Source organism: Molothrus aeneus, chromosome 6 (genome assembly GCF_037042795.1).
Source record: "Molothrus aeneus isolate 106 chromosome 6, BPBGC_Maene_1.0, whole genome shotgun sequence".
NCBI classification, from domain to species: Eukaryota; Metazoa; Chordata; class Aves; order Passeriformes; family Icteridae; genus Molothrus; species Molothrus aeneus.
The window spans coordinates 35,837,506-35,859,178 of record NC_089651.1 but is presented as its reverse complement, the minus strand read 5'-3'; the positions used below and the strand labels follow the sequence as shown (position 1 = coordinate 35,859,178).

Sequence of the window (21,673 nt, the reverse complement as noted above, 5' to 3'; positions counted from 1 at the left end):
GTGGTACATATTTAGACAAGTAAAAATTAAAACATTTTGTCCCCATTTCTGTCCTAGTTAGCTAAATTTTGTGTGTTACCCTCATTATTGCAGATTTATTATATTTAGCTGTTAAAAAATTTTGCTACTGAAAATAATAATTTAATAAAGGAACTTAAGAGTAGCATCTCTTTGGAGTTTTGTTCTTGTCCCAGGATAGTTTTTTTCTATGAATCATATTCTCTTAGCAACCCTTGCAAAGGGTTTATGTAGCCTTTACCTGATTGTCATAAGATTTTTTAATGAGTAGGGAATGTTTGAGTATTTGGAACTTAATGAACTAAAAAGCTGGGTATCTATAAATTAGTTCTTTCAATTTAAGAATAAGAAATCTCAAACTAAGCAGTTTCATGACATGTCATCTGTTGGGTAAATATGCTTATCCACAAGCATCCAACAAAGAAAAATATTATTGAACGTCCATGTAATAATTACAGCTTCTTGACAGATGCTAGTAAAGTTATCATACATTTTAATGTACATTTTTGTTACTAGAGATTCCAGTTTTGATAGATGTGAATAAAATTTTGAGAGATTCTAGTACATCAGGTCCCTTCCTGAAGGAAACTTTATTTTTGGCTGTATTCTGTGGCCCTGAAGATTAAGGTGGCAAGAATGAGCAGCCTCTAAATTGACAACATTACGAAATCCTAAATTGTTTAGATTTAAGCACTTCCTTTTTAATTGGCATTAAGGGTTACTTAGTGGTTTCATTGATTCAGACATACAGCCCTTATGAGAAGCTGATCCCGCATTGTGGAGCTACTGTCTGACACGCCTCCTGTCTGCTTTCTGCTGGATCTCACAAACTCCTGTCCCTTTCCAGGCTGGATTGATGTCACCTGGGATGCTGGTGGCTCTAACTCTTACCGTATGGGCGCAGAAGGAAAGTTTGACCTCAAGCTTGCACCAGGGTACGACCCTGATTCAGCGGCATCACCCAAACCTGTTTCATCCACTGTTTCAGGCACAACGCAGTCATGGAGCAGCTTGGTGAAAAACAACTGTCCAGACAAGACGACTGCTGCTGCAGGCTCCTCAAGTAGAAAAGGAAGCAGCAGTTCTGTGTGTAGCGTGGCAAGTAGCAGCGACATCAGCTTGGGTTCGACCAAAATGGAGCGGAGATCAGAAAGTGTATTGGAGCAAAATATAGTTTCAGGCACTGACGTCCATGAACCAATTGTTGTTCTGTCTTCTGCTGACAGTGTGCCTCAGGCTGACATAGGGTCATCTTCCAGTGCGAGCACCAGCACCTTAACAGCGGACATGGGAAACGAAAATGCAGAGAGGAAGTTAGGTCCTGATAACTCAATACGTACTCCTGGGGAGTCCAGTGCTATATCCATGGGAATTGTTAGTGTAAGCTCTCCTGATGTGAGTTCAGTCTCTGAACTGACTAATAAAGAAGCAGCTTCCCAACGACCCCTAAGCTCTTCAGCGAGTAACAGACTCTCAGTCAGTTCTTTGTTGGCTGCTGGGGCACCCATGAGCTCCAGTGCAAGTGTTCCGAACTTATCATCTCGAGAAACTTCCAGCCTGGAGTCCTTTGTACGCAGAGTGGCAAACATAGCACGGACCAATGCCACAAACAACATGAATTTAAGCCGGAGTAGCAGTGATAACAATACTAATACTTTGGGAAGAAATGTTGTGAGTACTGCAAGTAAGTAAGCTTTTTTTATTTTTAGTTGATGATTTTGTTGTCTCTTTGGCTTTCGTTACACTTGAGTTTGGGTTGTGTTGGCTTAATTGAGAAATGTATTTAGAGCAGCCTTGACCTTGTGTAGGCCTGTAGAACTTATGAAGGACTCATAGAGTTCCTGTCAGCTGGAAAGTGTTACATTGCCCTGTAATGTCAGATCACAGGTACCCATCAAACAGAAAGGAATTTGAAATTGATGATTGAAATTGATGTCGATTATATGTTTAAGGAGAGAGTATGAATTAGACCAAGAGGACGGAAGTCTAGCAACAGTAGCTAATGTCAGGTACTTAGGCTTTCTGACCTGTGTAGATTTTGCATATTTCTGTTATTTTTCCATTTTCTCAGGAAGGGCAGTTTGTGCATATTGTGAAGTGTCTGAGCATATGAGCTAAGAACAAAGTACGAAGGAAAAAGAACTACGGTATAATGAAATGTTAGCAGATTGCTGATTTTGTCAAACTGCATAACATAATGTACTCTAATACTGAGTGTGTTTTCTAGAGATTGTTAAGATTAAGGTTAAGGCTTAGATTTGGTGAACTGTTCAGGAATATTAAATGTAGGGAAGTTTGTAGTTAACAGTGTTTTAAATGACATTATATACATGCTTTAACCATTTGCATGTTATTAGATTATATGTAGGAGCAAGGTATTAGCAAGGTAAGTTGTAAACCTGCTTCTTGTGAGTTCACTCTTTTTTTGAGCATGCTCTCATCAAAGTTGTTGCTTGTTGGGTATTTTGTTCTCTGATGGTCATAGTACTTTAAACAGAGAACTGTATTTCATAGGCTAGGCAAGTTAGAAAAAGTGAAATTACCCAAGCTAGAAAAAAGCATAAATTTCTTGTAAAGGTTTCATTCTTGTCATGATTGGCAGTGAAGCTGGTGAAAGGGGTCTGGAGCAGCTATGAGGTGTTTAGCCTGGAGAAAAGGAGGCTCAGGAGAGATATAGTTGCTCTCTGCAGCTACCTGAAAGGAGATGTAGTGAGGTGGGGGCAGCCTCTTTTCACAGGTAGGAAGTTACAGGGGAGGTTTAGATTAGATAATAGGAAGAATTTCATTGAAATTTCATTCACCCTTTCATTGAAAGGGTGGTCAAGCACTGGAATGGGTGGCTCAGGGAGGTTGATTCTCCATCCCTCAAAGTATTCAGAGGTTGTGTGGAAGTGGCACCTGGAACATGGTTTAGCAGTGAACGTGGCAGTGCTGGCCTAACATCTGGACTCAGTCTTTGAGGTCTCTTCCAAACTTAACAATTCTATGACTCTGTGCTTCCTTATTTAGAAATGCGGTGCTTGCTTTTAGCATTTTAAAAGATTTTTAAATACTGAATGTTTTCTTTTTTGATGGGGAGATTTTTTTAATGTATCCTTATATTCATGTTGTGATACTGGGGATGGGGCTGAAGTCTAACTTGCAATAAAAATGTAAGTAAGATACTCAAAGAAAGCTTTCCAGGAATTGATCCTCTTATAGATAGATAGTGGCTCTGGTTCTGAAGTAGTTTTATATTGAGGGGAGGAAAAAGAGACCACCTTTAAAAAACATGGTAAAATACTTCAACAGCTTATTTAAAATTTCATGAATGTTTGGTACTATACACTGCAAAAGTTAAAAATAAGAATGGGGCATCTTAAAAATTTAATTCTGTGATAAAAATAGTCATACTTTATATTATCTGTCATGTAGGAGTTATTTTGGTTTATGTTTTTTATATGATTAGAAACTGTAAATGGTAAGTCACGTTCCTAAAAGAGATCAGAGATTAAATTTGAGCAATCTCACCAGAGCTCAATTAGAGCATTGTAAAAAGCTTGATTTGTTAAAATTTTTTTTTTTATTATTTTTTGGGTTTTTTAGCCTGTTCAGGTTAAAAAAACCCAACCAACCAAACTAAAGACCAGCCAAACCAAACAAAAACCCCCATCATCAAACAAACCACCCACAGCAACCCAACACCCCAAAAGTCAAGACTGAAATCATGGTTAGTGAGAGAAGTCTTTCTGGAGTTTCTGTACTGGTTGCATTGAAAACATCAGTATTTGCCAGAAGCTAAGTGGTGTCTAGAGTAGCCAATTTCCATTTGCTATTGAATTCAGAGCAAACAAAATGCTGATGCTTAATGGCTTTTTCTGTTTACTGTAACAGCAAAGAGTTTGCTGTTATTAATTAGCAGAGGGTAAAAGATGTGAATACTGAACAACTTATTTTCAAGCTCTTGAGCAACAAAAGAAAAACTCTGGTTTTTCACTTCCATGCTTTCATAGAGAAGAACATAAACTTTGACAACCCTAAATTTAAAATTTGCACTTTCCCTCATCATTCCCCAATCATGCTATGATTTCACACCCCTCTGCATTGTTATATTTTTATTTGCAAAATGTTAGCTATGTTCTTAAGGGGCAGGGATGTATGTAGTAACTGTATGTAACAGAGGAGGAAAGCAGAGATAGTAACTTTTCTTTCGCCCCCTCCAAAAAACTACCAAATTCACTGAGGGGAAGCAGCTTTGTTATATCCTTTGTCCAGGGTAGTAATGTTTGCAAATAATGAAACTTCTTCTTTTAAAACTGAAAAACTTGCATTTGATAAAGTTCAGAAAAAGTAGATTGAAAAACTTAAGACTTAAATTCTTAGTATAGATGACCCTTCAACTTTTTTTTCTCCAAACAGTGAATTTAGTTTTTTTACTGAATTTAGTGAGTCTAGATTTTTTACTGAATTTAGTGAGTTTAGGTTTTTTATTGAATTAGTGAGTCTACAGTGAATTCGGGTTTTTTTTCAGTTGTTCACTAAAATGCATTTGCTGTTTTATTTGAATGTACATTAAGGTAACTTTTTAGTTGTTACTGGCTTATTCTGAAAATTATAAATCATCTAACATATGACTTATATTTCAGAGTAGCATCAGTTCAGGCGTGTTGACTGTGATGAACATATATCTTAGTACTTGTTTGAAAAATAACAAATTTACAACAAATAGAGCTAATTTAAGAACCTTAGAAAAATGCACAGAAATCACAAGTTTCACATTTGTTTTAACATGTTCTGTTCCCAATTCTCTTATATATAATTAACTTGTTTGCACTATATAATATTGTTATTTAGATGTTAAATTTCATTTTAGGCTTACAGACAGATTACAATGTTGGAGTAACAGATTTCAGAAATTCTTTACATATATTGAAAATGAAATTAAGTAATTTCAGGTTTATAGTGGGATTTGGGGGATTTATTTGATAAAATTATTTATTTAAAATGTTTGCAAGGGAATAGGCTCAGAAGTGGGCATACATGTTGTAAGGTGTACTTTTGCCTTGGGAAACCCTTCCCCTTTATAGTCTGTTGTTCTTTATTATAAAATAACACACTGATAATCTTTCAACCCCAAATATATTTTTCAACACAGGAGTCATGCATGTAAGTTGTACTCTTCAAGTCATCAAATCATTTATTTTATCCATATCTTTATCTATAGCTTCTCCTCTTATGGGTGCCCAAAGTTTTCCTAATCTGACTACAACTGGTACCACATCAACAGTGACCATGTCTACATCCAGTGTTACTAGCAGCAGCAATGTAGCTACAGCAACTACAGTTTTATCTGTTGGTCAGTCGCTTAGTAATACTCTAACTACTAGCCTAACATCAACATCTAGTGAGAGCGATACAGGGCAGGAGGCAGAATATTCTTTATATGGTAAGTTTCATTTTTAAATGAACATAAGCATTAGACTTCCCATTAATGACTTTCCCTTTTATCCTGTTGTTATGATTTTCTCATATAGTAGTTTATTTACTGAAAAGCATTTGAAAGTTGAGCTGTTTGTATGTTACTTGTTCTGTAAGGCAGTAAGTAAAACAATGTAGTAGTATTTCCTTGTGTTTTCAAATCTTTATTTTCAGCACTTTCTATCCCATGTTACTATTATTTATGGTATAGTTTATCTGAGCACTTGAATATTTTCTGTCATCAAGTTTAGTTCCTAATGTAGTTTGCATATGTACTTCTAATTACAATCAAAATTTTTGTTTGTTTGTTTTGTTGTATAGGCATGCTACATGCAAAGTCTGATGTACCTTGTATTACTCTGATTAAAAAGCATCCACCATTAGGCACATTGTACCCTTAAAATAACTTCCAGGTATCTCAATACCATAATAGTAATTTCAAAAAATTGGAAAAAACACAAAAATTGACAGGAGGAAAGAAATTACATGATTTGACAAACAGATCCAGAGTTGTGTGCACACTATAACCTAGAAACAGACATCAGGACAGAGGTTACTTGAGACATATGAATACAGGGAAAGAAGATTTAGATCATTCGGTCAGTAATACACAGGAATCAAGCTGATAAAATGAAGTCAAGAAAAACCTGGGTTGTATATTGGAAAATACTTCCTAATGTAAAGTTTATTCATTTGTGAGATATTCTTGGAAGATGCTTGATTTATTGAAAATATTGTTGGATTAAGATTGTGTTATATTTTGTTGCCTATTGAAATTGCTTGAAAAATTTCTGGTCATTTCAATAGGTATTGGAATTGAACTGCTTGGAGGCAGTTTATTAATATATCCGCATATACCATTTCTCTTTACTCTTTTAATTAAGTCTAATTTGATACTTTGATTGGGTGACATGTCTTAAGATATATCACCAACAACTGAGCAAGTAGAGTGCATTCACGTATCACTAGGGGTGATAGCAACAATAGGAAAGGTGCTTGGGAGGTATAGATGGTTTCTGTGTGCATAGAAAAATGTAAAAGTTCAAAGCTTCATCCCAGTCCACTTGGATTGCTGTGAACTTCTTTTCTGGTTTTGGGAGGTTGTTTTTTAAATCTTAGTATTAAGTGAGTAAAATGGAACTTTGCCTTCAACTTCTTATTACAGTAATTAATTAGCAATTGAATCTTTAAGATATTACTCGTAAATGTTTATCTTATATGTCCTTTACATTGTAAGTTAAGGTCTAAACTACACGTTTTAGTGGAAATTACATCACTCACCTGTTTTTCAATTATTGAGATGCAGAAACAGACATATGCATTTATACACCATTTTCTGGTGATCTTTTGTAATCTCCTATAAGTCTAATTATAAAATTTTATAATCAAATGAGGAACAGATCACTCTTGCTGATCACTGTCAATTGTACCAATAGTAAGTGCTTCTATAGTTATGCTGTTGACTAGATCCATGGACTTTTTACCAGGTGTATGCTTTTATCACAGATTTTATATTCCTGTTCTGCAGTAAGTAATGTTTTCTTTTTCTGGTTTAAGTTTAAGTGAGATTTGTTTTTTCACTCTTCCCAATTCTTCTGTTCTTTATTTAAAAAATTCTGCTTTAAAAGTTACTCTTGTCTTTTGTCCTGTATGTAAATATATATATGTGTGTTATAGATTTTCTTGATAGCTGCCGAGCTAGTACTCTGTTGGCAGAGTTAGATGATGATGAGGATCTTCCTGAGCCAGATGAAGAAGATGATGAAAATGAAGATGATAACCAAGAAGATCAAGAATATGAAGAAGTTATGGTATGGTATAGTTAGCATTGATGGTATCTTAATTGACTAACAGGTGCTTTAAAAATCCACAGATTTTATTTGGCAATAGGAAGTCCTAGGTACAATATTTCCATTAGTTAAAACAAGTTTATTTAGATTCATTTAGTTTCTTGCCTATGGTCAAAACCACAAGTGTTTTTAAACACTAGCATACCCAAGAACCTTACAGGTCAGAGTTAATGTCTTAAACCAGGCTAGGAAGAAGTTGACAGACATTAGAAATTATGGATCACTAGTTCACAGGCTCATGAAATGGTATAACTGTGGATATATAATGCATACTGCTGTGTTTGTAGTGATTCAGTTTGGGGTGTGTTTAACTGTAGGCCTGTATGAAGCAAAAAATTTGCCAGAGGAAATCACTCTCTTCTAAAAAATACCCCAGCAGAAAAATCAACGGGGTGGCGTCTAGACAAACCCAGCATGGTAGTTCACATGGTTCTTGCTTAGACTATCAGGAGTTCTGGCTTTTCATTTGGTTGTTCTTAACTGGTATGAATAGTGCTTGGTCTTCTACTATCACTGAAGTGATCAGAATGAATATTGCAGAATCTAAGAGGAAAAATAGAAGGCTTCACTAATGCTAATTTAATATTTTACAGAATAAATAGAAATATTGTTTTATGGAATTATAGAAACTTCATCTTGTAATTAATATGCAAGTATTTATTTCATTTGAACCAATATATGTAGCATTTTAACTTACTGTGTTTATGGTTTTAATAGAAACTCAGGTACCTGACTAAACATCTTGTTGTTTCACCTTCTGCACAAAGATACAAAGTTAGGAAAAAAATCAAGCCAGTACAACTTAAGTGGATCTACAATGCAGACAGTAACTTCAGTTTGTAGAATGTTGATCCATTTAAAAAAATATTAAATGGCGCTACTATTATTTAAAAGTATAATATATTATATTTATAAATTTATAAATTATATTTATAAATTTATAAATTATATTTATAAAAATATAATAATATTATTTTAAAATGATTAAATGGAGTTACCACAGTGTGTCATATGGTCCAGCCTCCTTGCTCAGTTGGGGTCATCCTGGAGCACATGGCACAGGATTGTGTCTTGATGGTTCTTGAATATCTCCAGGTTGGCCCACAACCGTCTCAGTGTGTGTTTGCTCACACAGTAAAGTTCTTCCTCGTGTTCAGGTGGAACTTCTGTGCGTCAGTTTCTGTTTCTTGTCCTGTTGCTTGGCACCACTGAGAAGAGCCTGGATCCATCTTTTTAACACTGTGTCATCAGATACTGACAGACATTGATGAGGTCCCCTCTCATTTGCCTCTTCAGGAGGCCTCCCCAGGAGCTTCACACCTTCCTGACTGAGGAGCCCAGAACTAGATACAGCACTCCATATGCAGCCTTACCAGAGCTGAGTAGAGTTGCAGTTTAGTGTGTGACTGCTGTATTCATGAGCTCTCAATTTTTTAATCAAATTATTCTCTTTAGCAGAATCAGAAAAACAGCTAGGGTTTTTTGTTTTGTTTTTAATTTGCCCTTTTTTTTTATTAGGAAGAAGAGGAGTATGAAACCAAAGGAGGCCGTAGGAGAACATGGGATGATGATTATGTGTTGAAACGACAGTTTTCTGCATTGGTTCCTGCTTTTGACCCCAGACCTGGTCGTACTAATGTGCAACAGACAACTGACCTAGAAATCCCTCCACCAGGTATGCTGACAACGTATGTGATGCTTAATCTGGCTTTAGGATGGAGATTCACTGTTAAGTGCCCACTGGATCTGGGGATGCTGTCACTATTAATCAGTACAACATGCTCTTGTGGCTGTGTAGCTTTTCTCTGTTTGAATGAGAGTTTAATCTACCTCTGCAGATCTAAGCATTATTGAGGGAAGAGTAAATTAAGTACTGTGTAAAATAAGCATATTTAGGAATTTAACTAGGATCATCTCCTACCATGTTAAATAATAAAATTTCTTGGTACTTTAAAGATGTGCTAAAGATGCCTGGTTTGACTTGCAGGGACTTAACTGTGTTAAAGCTACCCAGAATAGTTTTGATTGGAGAGGGTGTGCTGAAACAGTGCAAAGCTGAGGCAGGGACAAGGTAATGCAGTGATGGAGCAGTGTGTACAGTCAACAGCACAGCACCTGATCTTGCTCCTTGCCTCCTTAGTTCATTCTTGTTCAAGCACAGTGGATGTACTCAAGAATTCATTACAGAGAGGAATAAGTAGGTTTTAGCATAGATGGAAATAAGCCACTGCTTATTCTGAGGAACTGAAAGGCAGGTACTGTGTAAGAAAAGTTGCATGTGCTATGATAATATATGTTACCAAGATACAGGCATCAGTAGGGATTTCAGAAATTTCTGTTAGTTTTATTCCCATAAAGAAATGGTTCAGCCATAATTTAGTTCATAGTTAGAACTCTGTCTCATCTCATGTGTGCAGTAAATACCATTACACTTCCTTATTGAACCATGTTATTGACATTTAGGCCACCTTGTCATGCACTATGTATTTTGTGCTAAGGGTTCTCAAATGATTTTTGCAGGTACACCTCATTCAGAACTCTTGGAAGAGGTTGAGTGCATGCCTTCACCACGTTTAGCACTTACCTTGAAAGTTTCGGGTCTTGGAACAACTCGAGAAGTAGAACTACCCCTAACAAACTTTCGATCCACCATCTTTTACTATGTACAGAAATTGTTACAGCTTTCCTGTAATGGCAGCGTGAAATCAGACAAACTTAGACGGATTTGGGAGCCAACATACACGTAAGCTCACCACTTCATTATTCTGTGTAGAGAACGCTGTGGCTGATTAGGAAATGGATGTTAATTTTTTAACTCCTCCTCTGTAATAAGCAATGCTAGAATTAGATTTTTTTTTGTATTTATGTCAGGATGTTATTACTGGTTTTAAAACTACTGCTGTGCCTGCAAAACCAGGGGAAAAAAATCATAACCTTTAGGGATCTGCTTGGGAAAATCTCATGTTGTTATAATCCTAGCAAAAAATCAACCAGGAGAGTTGGTTGATTTTTTTCAAGGATCGCTTTCCAGACTTAAGAACAGCCTATCCCAATATGTAGAAAGTCAGACAGAGTCAGTAGGAGAACTGCATGGATTAACAAAAAAGCATGAAAGGGAAGCATGCAAGGAGTGGAAGAAGGGTCAGGTGATCTAGGAGGAATCCTAGTTGTCCCTTGAAGGCAGAGCATTAGGAAAGCCAGAGCACATCTGGAATTGAATCTGGTGATATGTGAATGGCAAAAGGTTAGTGAACACTTTTATACAAGTCCATGGGACCCAATGGAATGTACCCATAGGAGCTGGCCATTCTCTGTTACCTTTGGAAGGTCATGAGGGTTGGAGATACTTCTGAGGACCGGAGAAAAGGAAGTGTCATTCCAGCCTCCCTCAAAGACAGGAAAGATCTAGGGAATGACAAACTGGTCAGTCTTTCATCCCTGGAAAGGTGATGGAGATAGTCCTGGAAACCATTTTCAAATGATGAAGGATAAGGAGGTGGTTGGAAGTAGGTGGAATGGATTTATGAAGAGAAAATCATGCTTAACCAGCCTTATAGCCTTCTACTATATGCCTAGCTCAGTGGATGAGAAGAAAGCAGCAGATATTATTTTCCTCAGCTTTGGGAAGGCTTTCATTGCTTTCTCTCTCAGTGACAAACTTAGAGAGCATGGACTAGATAGTGTGTCAAAAATGTCTGAACTGTTGGGCTCGGATGGTTGTGGTCCTTGGTGTAAAGGCCAGCTGGTGTACCCCAAGGGTTGATGTGAGTCCAGGACTGTTTAAACATCTACATTAGTGGACTGTATGATGGGACAGAGCAGACCCTTAGCTTCGAGACAAAACAAAACTGGGGAGGAGTCACTGTTGGACCAGATGGTTGTGCTGCCATTCTAAGAGACCTCATCATGATGGAGAAATGGGGAGACAGGAGCTTTGTGACATTTCACAAAGGGAGATGTGAAGTATGTCAGCTGGGGAAAACAGCTCTGCGTGTTACGGCTCAGGCTGGGGGACAGCTGCCTGGAAAGGAGGTTGGTGAAAAAGGCCTTGTGAGTCCAGGTGGACATAAAGCTAAACATGAACTAGCTGTGGAGCCCAGTAGCAAAGAAGATCAGCAGCACCCTGGGCTGCATTAGGAAAATTGGGTGAGGTGATCATCCCCATTTGCTCAGCACTGGTGAGTCACACCTGCAGTGCTCTGTCCCAGTTCAGGGCTCCTCAGTACCAGAGGGACATGAACACTGGAGTGAGTCTAGCAAGGGGCTGCTAGGATGATTAAAAGGCTGATTGCTTCTGTCATACAAAGAGTCTGAGAGATCTGTATCTGTCTAGCCTGGAGGAAAAAGGACTTGTGGGCTCTTACTGATGTGTATCAATACCTGATGGAGAACATAAGGAAGCCAGACTGTGGACTTTTCTTTGTTGTGACATTTGAGAGGGCAAGAATTAAAAAGGGCTCAAACTGAAATACAGGAAGTTCTATTTAAACGTGATATTTGAGGGCCCTTCCTACCTCAGTTATTTTCTCAATGTTAATTTGACCTTAATAGCTTTATAGTAATAGACAGAAATTGTAAGACTATGTGGTGGGGAGTGTTTTCCATTTACTACCTTAATCAATGTAACTTCTGTCATATTAGAAGAGTGATGTATATAGGAGTGACAACTGCAGTAAGGAGGGGTGCAGTATTTTTAACTGTAGTTCAGATTTTATCAGTGCTTTTCTGTTGTGCCTATTTTCTGAGTTGTCTTCTGTCAAAAATTGCATGCTGTAACAAACTGGTTTTTTGTTAGAAATAGTTGAGAAACATGAGAAATAATTGTAAATGTGCATGTCTTCTAAGTTAATGCACAGCAAGCTTCTCTAGGATTTCAAAATTTTAAAGAGTTGGTGCACGTGAAAAATCTAAAGTTGATTTGGGAAATTGGCACAATGAAGGTTGTTTTATTACTCCAGTCTCACTTAAAGAAACATAAATACTTTGCAAGATAGATACCAACATCATGAAAATAGAGCTTGAGAAATTTGCTGCCTCAGGGTATCTCAGATGTTTAGTGCAGCAAAGAACAGCTGCTGTTGCTGTTTTACATTACAGTATCTAAATGTCACTGATACCTAACAAGTTGATGTATAACCTCAGAATTTAGAGGATGTGCTGTAAGTATGAAGTATTAATTTATTGTTTTGATGTCTAGAATCATGTACAGAGAAATGAAGGATTCTGATAAGGAGAAAGAAAGTGGAAAAATGGTAAGACCTACTTCTGCGTCTTTGTTTTATGGCTGTTTAATAAAAGCAAAAGAATATTGTTGCAGTTTTTGAAATGCTACATTAAAAAAAACTAACAGTTTTCAATTACTTAAAGAGTATTAGTGAGTGTATTTGTAAATGCATGCTCCCTTAAAAAAAAAAAAAAAATTACATGTTGCATGTGAAATCTTGAAGACTTTACAATCAGGAAAAACCAACATTTGGTGGTTCCTGTTGTAGGGTTGCTGGTCAGTAGAGCATGTGGAGCAGTACCTTGGCACTGATGAATTACCAAAGAATGACTTGATAACCTACCTGCAGAAGAATGCAGACTCAGCTTTCCTGCGCCACTGGAAATTAACCGGCACTAATAAAAGTATTAGGAAAAACAGAAATTGTTCCCAGCTCATAGCTGCATACAAGGTATATGTCTGCATCCAAACTTTTTTTATTATGAATGGCTATGTGCTTTGTTTTGCAGCTTTAAAGATTCTTGTTGAGGGAGAGCCATGGTATTTATAGGGAAGTTGAATGTTCAAAAGCCAGTTTCAAGTTTAGGTTTTGCTGCTCTTGCCTTTTCATTTTAATGTCTTCCGTTAAACATAGTTGTGTTAAAATGCATTTGGATCATGATTTGCACCATGCACAGTTTGATTAAGTGTTAAGTTTGAACACAGTAACTGTTTTGATTTTTTTTCAAATCAATTTGGAATACAGTCCTAAAGAGAGTAAAACACACAGTTTTCATTCTTAACCATTCTCTTTTTTACAGGACTTTTGTGAACATGGATCAAAATCTGGATTGAGTCAAGGGGCCATTTCTACTCTTCAAAATTCTGATATCCTTAGTTTGGCCAAGGAGCAACCTCAGGCCAAAGCTGGCAGTGGACAAAACTCCTGTGGAGTAGAAGATGTTCTGCAGTTACTTAGAATTTTGTATATAGTTGCCAGTGACCCTTACACAACACGGACTTCTCAAGAAGGTAACTTAGTTAATTGGCAGAGCTTCTGAAATACTTAAATGAAAAGAAATAAAGGAAAACTTTTCTCTTGATTATTTTCAGAAGGAGATGAGCATCCTCAGTTTAACTTTCCACCAGATGAATTCACAAGTAAAAAAATTACTACAAAGATTCTGCAACAGATTGAGGTATTACACTAATACATTATATGCAGTGTATATCTGTAGTATTGTTTTTAGGACTCTGTTATTCTCTTCCTTACCTTGACTGTTGGAAATTATTGGGGTTTTTGCCATTTTTGATTTTTGAATTGTTTCATACATGTTTTATTCCATGCATTAAACTACAGGAACCATTGGCACTAGCAAGTGGAGCTTTGCCAGACTGGTGTGAGCAACTAACAAGCAAGTGTCCTTTCTTAATTCCGTTTGAAACAAGACAGTTGTACTTCACATGTACAGCATTTGGAGCATCAAGGTAAAAAAAATAAAATACAAGAAGTATGATTGCTTCCTTTTCATTTTTTACATATAACAGTTTCTAAATTGCTGATTTCCAGAAGGACCTTAATCCTAATGAGACAAATTTTTCTTGCCAAATGTGAATAATTTTGGGTGATGGAAGGAAGGAGATGGAAAAACTCAGAATGACAAGGAATTTCATTTTGTAACTTCAGCTGAAGACTTGCTTGTGTACTTACATAAGCCAGGTTTTCCTATTGGCCAATTTGTCTGGGTTACAGTTCATTGCATAAAGGACTACAAAATAGGAAACGTTTGGAGAATCATATGAACTAGAAGTTTTTTAGAAACATGTACATTTTTATTGTTCCAGCAACTTGTGATTGTTTGATTCATTTATTTTTAATTTATTAATGTTTTAACAAAACAGAAAAAAACGAAAAAAAATAGGCTATTTTGAAAGTTACTGTAAGCTGCATAATGAAACTGGAACAAAATCAGACTTTAAAACATACAAGGGTATCCTCTAGAGTTATTTGTTACCTCAGAATCATTAATAGTTTTATTGCAGCAGTCATAATTTTTAGAGTATGTAGACAGTGTAAACCTTTTTGCTGGTATACTTTTTATTTGTAACAAGAAGGGAAAAGTAGGTTTTCTTGGCTGTTGCTACACTTTATTTTCCAAATCAGAGGGTAGAGAGAGAATTGCCAAAATTACGGTTTTTTCTTACATGCAGTAGAGGTGCATTATGAGGAATGCAAAATGAGGTATTTAGAAAGAAAAAGGAAGAGAAGAAAAGGTATTAACTTGCAAGGCATCAGTTTATATCTTTTTATTGTGTAAAAATTTTAACTTCTGCAGAAAGATGGTCCGTATGTTGTGGTCTTTTGTTTTGTTTTGGAAAAAGGTAGTTTTTAGAGAAGCTGCATTTTTAAGAGATGCCTCAGGAAACATTGCATGTTAGTTACTTTGTAAGTAAAGAGCTTTCTTAAGCTCTTAAAATACTGAAGTAGTTCTTGAAACTCATCTATTCTGTATGAACTCTGTGTACACTCTCTGTGTCTGTCATGACGCTTGGCTGTTTTTTCAAAACAATCAACAAATGGTAGCTGTGAAGATAGTTTATTGCTGCATAAATGATAATACATACAAAAATTTGGAAATTTGACTTTGTGTAAGTACTGCTATTAAAATGTAGCATTTCTTCGCTGATGGGTCAATTTGTCTATGACTGCACTTGAACTTTGGTTCTGTGTTGCTCTAAGGAGTGTGTAAATAAATAACTGCAAAACTTGGTCAGTATCAATGGGGTGATGTGCAACTGCCTTACAGTATATAATGAAAGGTGTCATATGTGTCTATAACAGTTTTGAGCATCTGTGATTAAAAATTCAACAGTAAATGCTACCTTTTGTTCTTTCCACTGTAGTGTAAAAACTACAGGAATTCAGATCAAGAATTGTATATTTTCATTGGTGCCATCATCAGAATCTGGCACTTAGATTAAAAATTATTTTGTTTTCTGACTTCATAAAATATGAAGCAACCCATATTTTGGGGCATTTCAGGCTGATAAATAGTTTAGTTTGGTTTATACCTAAAAAAAATTAGGAGGCAATTAGTACTTAAGCAAGTCACTTTTTATTGGTGACTACTTTCAAGTTTTGATGCATGGAAGACATGGAAGTTTTAAACAGCTGGTGTTTGGTTTTTTTCCAGAGCGATTGTATGGCTGCAGAACAGACGTGAAGCCACTGTGGAACGGACAAGGACCACGAGCACAGTGCGACGGGATGATCCAGGGGAATTCAGAGTTGGACGCCTCAAACATGAAAGAGTGAAAGTTCCGCGAGGTGAATCCTTGATGGAATGGGCAGAAAATGTCATGCAGATTCATGCAGACAGAAAATCTGTTCTAGAGGTAAAGCATATCTGCCTAGCAGAGCGAGGTTAGATAGCTGTTTCTAGTGTACTGGACAGGATATTGAATATCCTGTTCCATTACCAACGCTGAACATTTCACTAGGATTTTCTTTTACTATTAACTTTCCTTATGTTTTTCTAGGTTGAGTTTTTAGGGGAGGAAGGAACAGGCCTGGGTCCCACCTTGGAATTTTATGCATTGGTGGCAGCAGAATTTCAGAGGACAGATTTGGGAGCTTGGCTTTGTGATGATGATTTTCCAGATGATGAGTCCCGACAGGTACATTTTAATTTGTATTTTAAACTGAGTACTTGTGTAAAAAAAATGGAAAGCAAGCTAGACATCCAGGTAGGAAGAACACATGTTCATACAGCAGCTGGTAATCATGGTCAAGAATGATTACTCTGGTCCACAGCTTGTTTTTTTAATTATTCCCTTTTTAAAGGAGCAGTAGGGTATAAGAAGTTAGTGCAGATATCTAATGAAATCCACCTTTAACCATGTCTGCTTTTTTTGTCTCTCTCTTAAATCAGGTTGATATCGGTGGTGGATTGAAACCACCTGGCTACTATGTACAGAGATCATGTGGACTGTTTACAGCACCATTCCCACAAGATAGTGATGAACTTGAAAGAATAACCAAACTCTTTCATTTCCTTGGAATTTTCTTGGCTAAATGCATTCAAGACAATAGACTTGTGGATTTACCCATTTCTAAGCCTTTTTTTAAACTCATGTGTATGGGGGACATTAAAAGTAACATGAGTAAGTTGATATATGAATCACGGGGTGACAGAGACTTGCACTGTACTGAAAGTCAGTCAGAGGCTTCCACAGAAGAAGGACATGATTCCTTGTCAGTAGGAAGTCTGGAAGAAGACTCCAAATCAGAATTTATTCTTGATCCACCAAAACCAAAGCCTCCTGCCTGGTTTAATGGAATTTTGACATGGGAAGACTTTGAATTAGTAAACCCACATAGAGCTAGGTTTCTAAAAGAAATTAAGGACCTTGCAATTAAAAGACGTCAAATTCTAAGCAACAAAAATCTGTCAGAAGATGAAAAGAACACCAAACTGCAGGAATTAATGCTGAAGAATCCGTCAGGTTCAGGGCCTCCTCTAAGCATAGAGGACTTGGGGTAAGTTTTCATATTTATTTATAGGTAGGCAAACAATCTTGTGTTAGAGAAAGAAGCCAACACATAGCTACGAATTAATTAATAATAAAGCTTAGTTTTTAAATAGCATCATTGCAAGGGGGAACCCATAGAGATGCAGCCATATTATTTTTCTTTGGTTTGAGGATTTTTTCTTCTCACTTGCTCAGTTTCCTGATCTTAAATGTGGCTATGTTGCAATGATGTATGACTCTGGAGACATAAATACTTGTAAAAACAGCTGCTTGTAAAATCACAGCTTTTAAAAAAAGGGTGATTCAGTAATTTCTTTGCTCTGATTACTTGAAATTTATCAAGTGTTTTGGAGAGCTTTTAAAGAGGACAGATTGACATCTCAGATTGTATTCCTAGTACAGTGTATAAATCCATGTTAAACAGAGCCTGTGTTGACTTCTAGCGACTGTAAAAGATGAAATGCTCCTACCTATGTAAACCCATGTCAGGATGTCATCCTCCCTGGTTTTAAATACTTCCTTTGAAACAATAGTTTTTCTACCATTATATTATAATCATATTGTGCCACAAAAATTGTGTAGTGTCAGAGTTCAGTAATTACTTAAGGCTTTGGAATCATAGACTGTCCTGAGCTGGAAGGAACCCCCAAGGATCTTCCTGCACAGCACCATCCCCAAGAGTCACACTCTGTGCCTGAGAGCATTGTCCAAAACACTTCTTGAACTCCCCCAGGCTGATGCTGTGACCCCTTCCCTGAGGAGCCTGTTCCAGTGCCCAAGCACCCTCGGGAGGAAGAAGATTTTTCTAATACCCAACCTAAACCTCCCCTGACACAGCTTGAGGCCATTCCCTCGTGTCCTGTCACTGTCACGATAGAGATCAGTGCCTGCCTCTCCCCTGTAACTGCAGTGAGGTCTCTTCTCAGTCTCCTTCAGGCTGAATAGACCAAGTGACCTCAGCCACTTGTATGCCTTCCTCTCTAGACCCTTCCCCATCTTGGTAGCCCTTCTGTCAGTGATCTCTAATAGCTTTATGTCCTCAAAGGGCTTGTGGAATTTAGCCTGGCTTGTTATAGAGAGAAGGCAAGTATCACTGTTGAAGAGCCTAAATGCCTAACAGTTCAAATGGCTCTGTAATTGCTATTGCTGGAATTTAATGGAAATTGTTTTTCTGAATTTGTAAACTAAATTAAATGATTTGAGTAGTTTTGAAGCTGATAGCTCTAAAAAAGCTGATAGTTCTAAAATTTCAATTTATGAAATTTTCAGTGGTTATCAAATCCAAGTAAATAGAGAATAAGAATATGCATTTGCATACCATATGTTTGAAACACATATTATCTGTGTAGTCCATTACTGTTTGTAGTTTTGTGCTTTTGTATATACATGAACAGTGGTTCAAAGTGATCCACTCACAATGGTTTGAAATCCAGTGAGGTGCTTTTGGGTGTGACAGGTTGTAAATCTGGTGTGTTTACAAAAGCAGTAGCAGACTTGTTTTCAGTTATTAACTACCTTTGTATTTTGAAGTTTAAATTTTCAGTTTTGCCCTTCGTCCAAAGTATATGGGTTTACGGCTGTGGATCTCAAACCAGGTGGTGAAGATGAGGTAAGAAAATAACCTACCTTTACAATTTAACCAGCAGTTCAAATTTTATGGTCTCAATAATAACTTTAATGAACAGTGAATTCTTAGAGTATCTATCTACTGTCTTTGCAGACTGTAACAATGGATAATGCAGAGGAGTATGTAGATCTCATGTTTGACTTCTGCATGCATACTGGTATACAGAAACAAATGGAGGCCTTCAGAGGTAATTGTAAATATAACCATGTATGTGAGGTTAGGTGGAATAATGGGTGTTTAGGGGATGCTGGTTTGAAGTGGTGGCATAGAATGGCTTTCAAAAATAAACTTTTTACTTAAGAATGCAATAGGTAAGATACTAATTTCAGAATACCTTTGCATTAGTTATGCTGTTTTTAACTGTGAAGATGTTCCACTTACCTTAATTAAGAAACTATTGATTGATTCTGGTTTGACTAAAATACAACTTAAATGCTGAGATTATTTTATAAACATTATTTGGACTCAAGTTTATGACTGTATCTTGTGTAAATTAAAGATGGCTTCAATAGAGTCTTTCCAATGGAGAAGCTGAGTTCCTTCAGCCATGAAGAGGTTCAGATGATTCTGTGTGGAAATCAATCACCTTCTTGGGCAGCTGAGGATATCATCAATTACACCGAACCCAAACTGGGATATACAAGAGATAGGTACTTTTATTCTGAGTGATTTTAAAATAGTAACTAAAGGAAAGTGTTAAGTGATAGAATGTCCAGGATATTCATTAGATGAAGTTGCCAAATTAGATGAAACCGGTAGTTACTGAAGAGCAGGTGATTGTATCACATTGTTTCATGCAATTTTAGACAACAGATAGGTTAGAAAGTACTTGATAGTTTTTTGATGAGAGAAGATTAAAAATTATTCAAAGACAGGTAACTAATGAAAACATAATGGCAGCTAATGCAGATTACTAAAATTAGATTTTAGAGTTTTTATTCTCATATTTGAGAGTAGTTATAATTTTTTTATGACCGTGCACATTTGTTACTTTGCCCATATTTCTTATTCCTTTCTCTTGAGGTGTAGTTAGAAAGTGTACTATGTAGGGGACAAATACACTTACTGGTGTTGGCTATCAGAAGGTGGTCTTGATGTTTTTGGGTTTGTTGGGGTTGGTTTTGGGTTTCACTGTTTGTCATGTTTGGTAGCAATAACATAAAAATCACTTCTGGAGCTGTGTTAGAATAAGCCTGCTGAAATGTTTGAGCTCTACTTCTCTACTCAGTAATATGCATTCAAATGCAAGGTACCCAAATAACACGCCAAGATAAGTATGTACCTATAGTTTTTTGTCTAAGAGATTAAAGACTCTGCAAGGAGATTAAAGACTATTTTTTTGGATTTAAGGATGTTTTATTCTTAATACTCAACAGGCCCTAGAATCTTACAATCTCTGCTTAAACATGACTAAAGATTTTAACTCTACTGTGTCAAGTTAAGAGAAATTTTAGAACTCCCCACGCTCTCTTCTAGTGCTATCAGAACTAATTGCTTTACTTTCTTTTAAGCCCTGGCTTCCTTCGATTTGTGAGAGTCTTGTGTGGAATGTCTTCAGATGAGAGGAAGGCTTTCCTGCAGTTCACCACGGGTTGTTCGACGCTCCCACCAGGGGGGCTGGCAAACCTCCACCCCCGGCTCACTGTTGTGCGCAAGGTACGGCTCTCCCGGCCACCCTTGGAGCTGCTTTGGCTGGCACTGCAGGGCTTTCTAATTAACAATGATGGGTTTTATTTTGGTTATTCAATTTCTGGCAGTATGCTACGGTTTTAGTACTAACCTCTTGTTTCAGGTCTGCTCTCTGATACCTTTTTTTTTTTTCATGTATACTTAATGTATTTAAATATCAAAGTATTAATGTGCATATAAAGCAAGTATATTTATAAATTGGCCTGTAGCTTTGCTGATGCTGTTGTTTCTTGACAACTGGTGTTAGGTCGCAGCAAGTGCCATGACTTAGAGGACTTTACAGCTTTTAACTTCCATACTGAGTGCTGTCAACAACTGCTGTAAAATTCTTTTTTTTCCTCAGGTTGATGCTACAGATGCAAGTTACCCATCTGTGAATACATGTGTGCATTACCTAAAGTTGCCTGAGTATTCTTCCGAGGAGATTATGAGGGAGCGTCTGCTAGCTGCTACCATGGAGAAAGGCTTCCATCTCAACTGAGCCGCTGAGCGCAGCCTGCGACATGGAAGTGTTTTTGATACTAGCGAAGCCTCTTGTGTTTGTGTGCAAAAATACGATCTCCACGCTGTGCTCTGATGAGACTTGCCTTTTTTCACCTGTGAGGCTTTAGGAAAATGTGGAATGTTTGTTAGCTGCTAATGACAAAATAAATCCTTGTAACTACACAGCCAGCAAGAAATTGGCACAGAACACTGTGTGATGCTTCAAGGGCTTGCACAACTGGAAATTAAGGTGTTTCTGTTTGACTGTTCCAAAGAACAGATCATCAGATTTTCAGTGTTCACTGATACAAATTTCTAACAGTGTATTGTGTAAAGTTTGTCTTTTAATACCCTGTACACTACGGTTGCCATCACTGATCCCTGTTTTGCTGGCTTTAAGCTAACTGGTCAGAAACTTGCTTCCTTTAAAATTTAGACTTAATGGGCATCTCCAGCCTTTTCTTTTTTAATGGTGCCTGCACTATTGGAGTATTTTAGTGGGTTTTTGCGTATAATCATGCACAACCATTTTTTTTTTCTTCTTTTTCTTTCAAGTGGGAATATATTTTGATTTCTCAAATGCCCTGCTATAAAGATCAAATCCTTAAGTGTGTTTGTGCAGCTCAACAATAAAGCTAATAAAAAACACTGGTTCCTAGTGCAAGGCACACTTAAAGCAAGTTTTACTTTCAGTTGTATTTTCTTTGTATATTATAAACATTTATTTAACTTGTTGCAGTTTGAAGTTAAAAAAAAAAGCACCCAATGTGTAAGCTCAAAAGTAATCATTAAAATGTTTGCAACATATAAAAA

General features: G+C 36.9%; 1 protein-coding gene across 8 annotated transcripts in view; it reads left to right on the top strand.

Moving 5' to 3' along the window:
• The window catches only part of HECTD1 (HECT domain E3 ubiquitin protein ligase 1), a 59,700-nt gene extending 38,027 nt beyond the window's left edge, over positions 1–21,673 (top strand). For 4 of the 8 annotated variants that reach the window (XM_066553031.1, XM_066553030.1, XM_066553036.1 and 1 more), the window contains exons 25-42: positions 866–1,702; positions 5,222–5,443; positions 7,153–7,286; positions 8,844–9,000; positions 9,846–10,068; positions 12,523–12,577; positions 12,818–13,000; positions 13,350–13,560; positions 13,642–13,727; positions 13,889–14,016; positions 15,723–15,924; positions 16,069–16,206; positions 16,461–17,068; positions 18,592–18,670; positions 18,782–18,875; positions 19,188–19,338; positions 20,200–20,344; positions 20,721–21,673. In XM_066553031.1, the coding sequence (XP_066409128.1) occupies positions 866–1,702; positions 5,222–5,443; positions 7,153–7,286; positions 8,844–9,000; positions 9,846–10,068; positions 12,523–12,577; positions 12,818–13,000; positions 13,350–13,560; positions 13,642–13,727; positions 13,889–14,016; positions 15,723–15,924; positions 16,069–16,206; positions 16,461–17,068; positions 18,592–18,670; positions 18,782–18,875; positions 19,188–19,338; positions 20,200–20,344; positions 20,721–20,858 (3,791 nt within the window). In that variant the 3' untranslated portion in view covers positions 20,859–21,673. The remainder of the gene's footprint in view (positions 1–865; positions 1,703–5,221; positions 5,444–7,152; positions 7,287–8,843; positions 9,001–9,845; positions 10,069–12,522; positions 12,578–12,817; positions 13,001–13,349; positions 13,561–13,641; positions 13,728–13,888; positions 14,017–15,722; positions 15,925–16,068; positions 16,207–16,460; positions 17,069–18,591; positions 18,671–18,781; positions 18,876–19,187; positions 19,339–20,199; positions 20,345–20,720) is intronic. The other 4 variants (XM_066553034.1, XM_066553033.1, XM_066553032.1 and 1 more) reach the window with 2 other exon arrangements.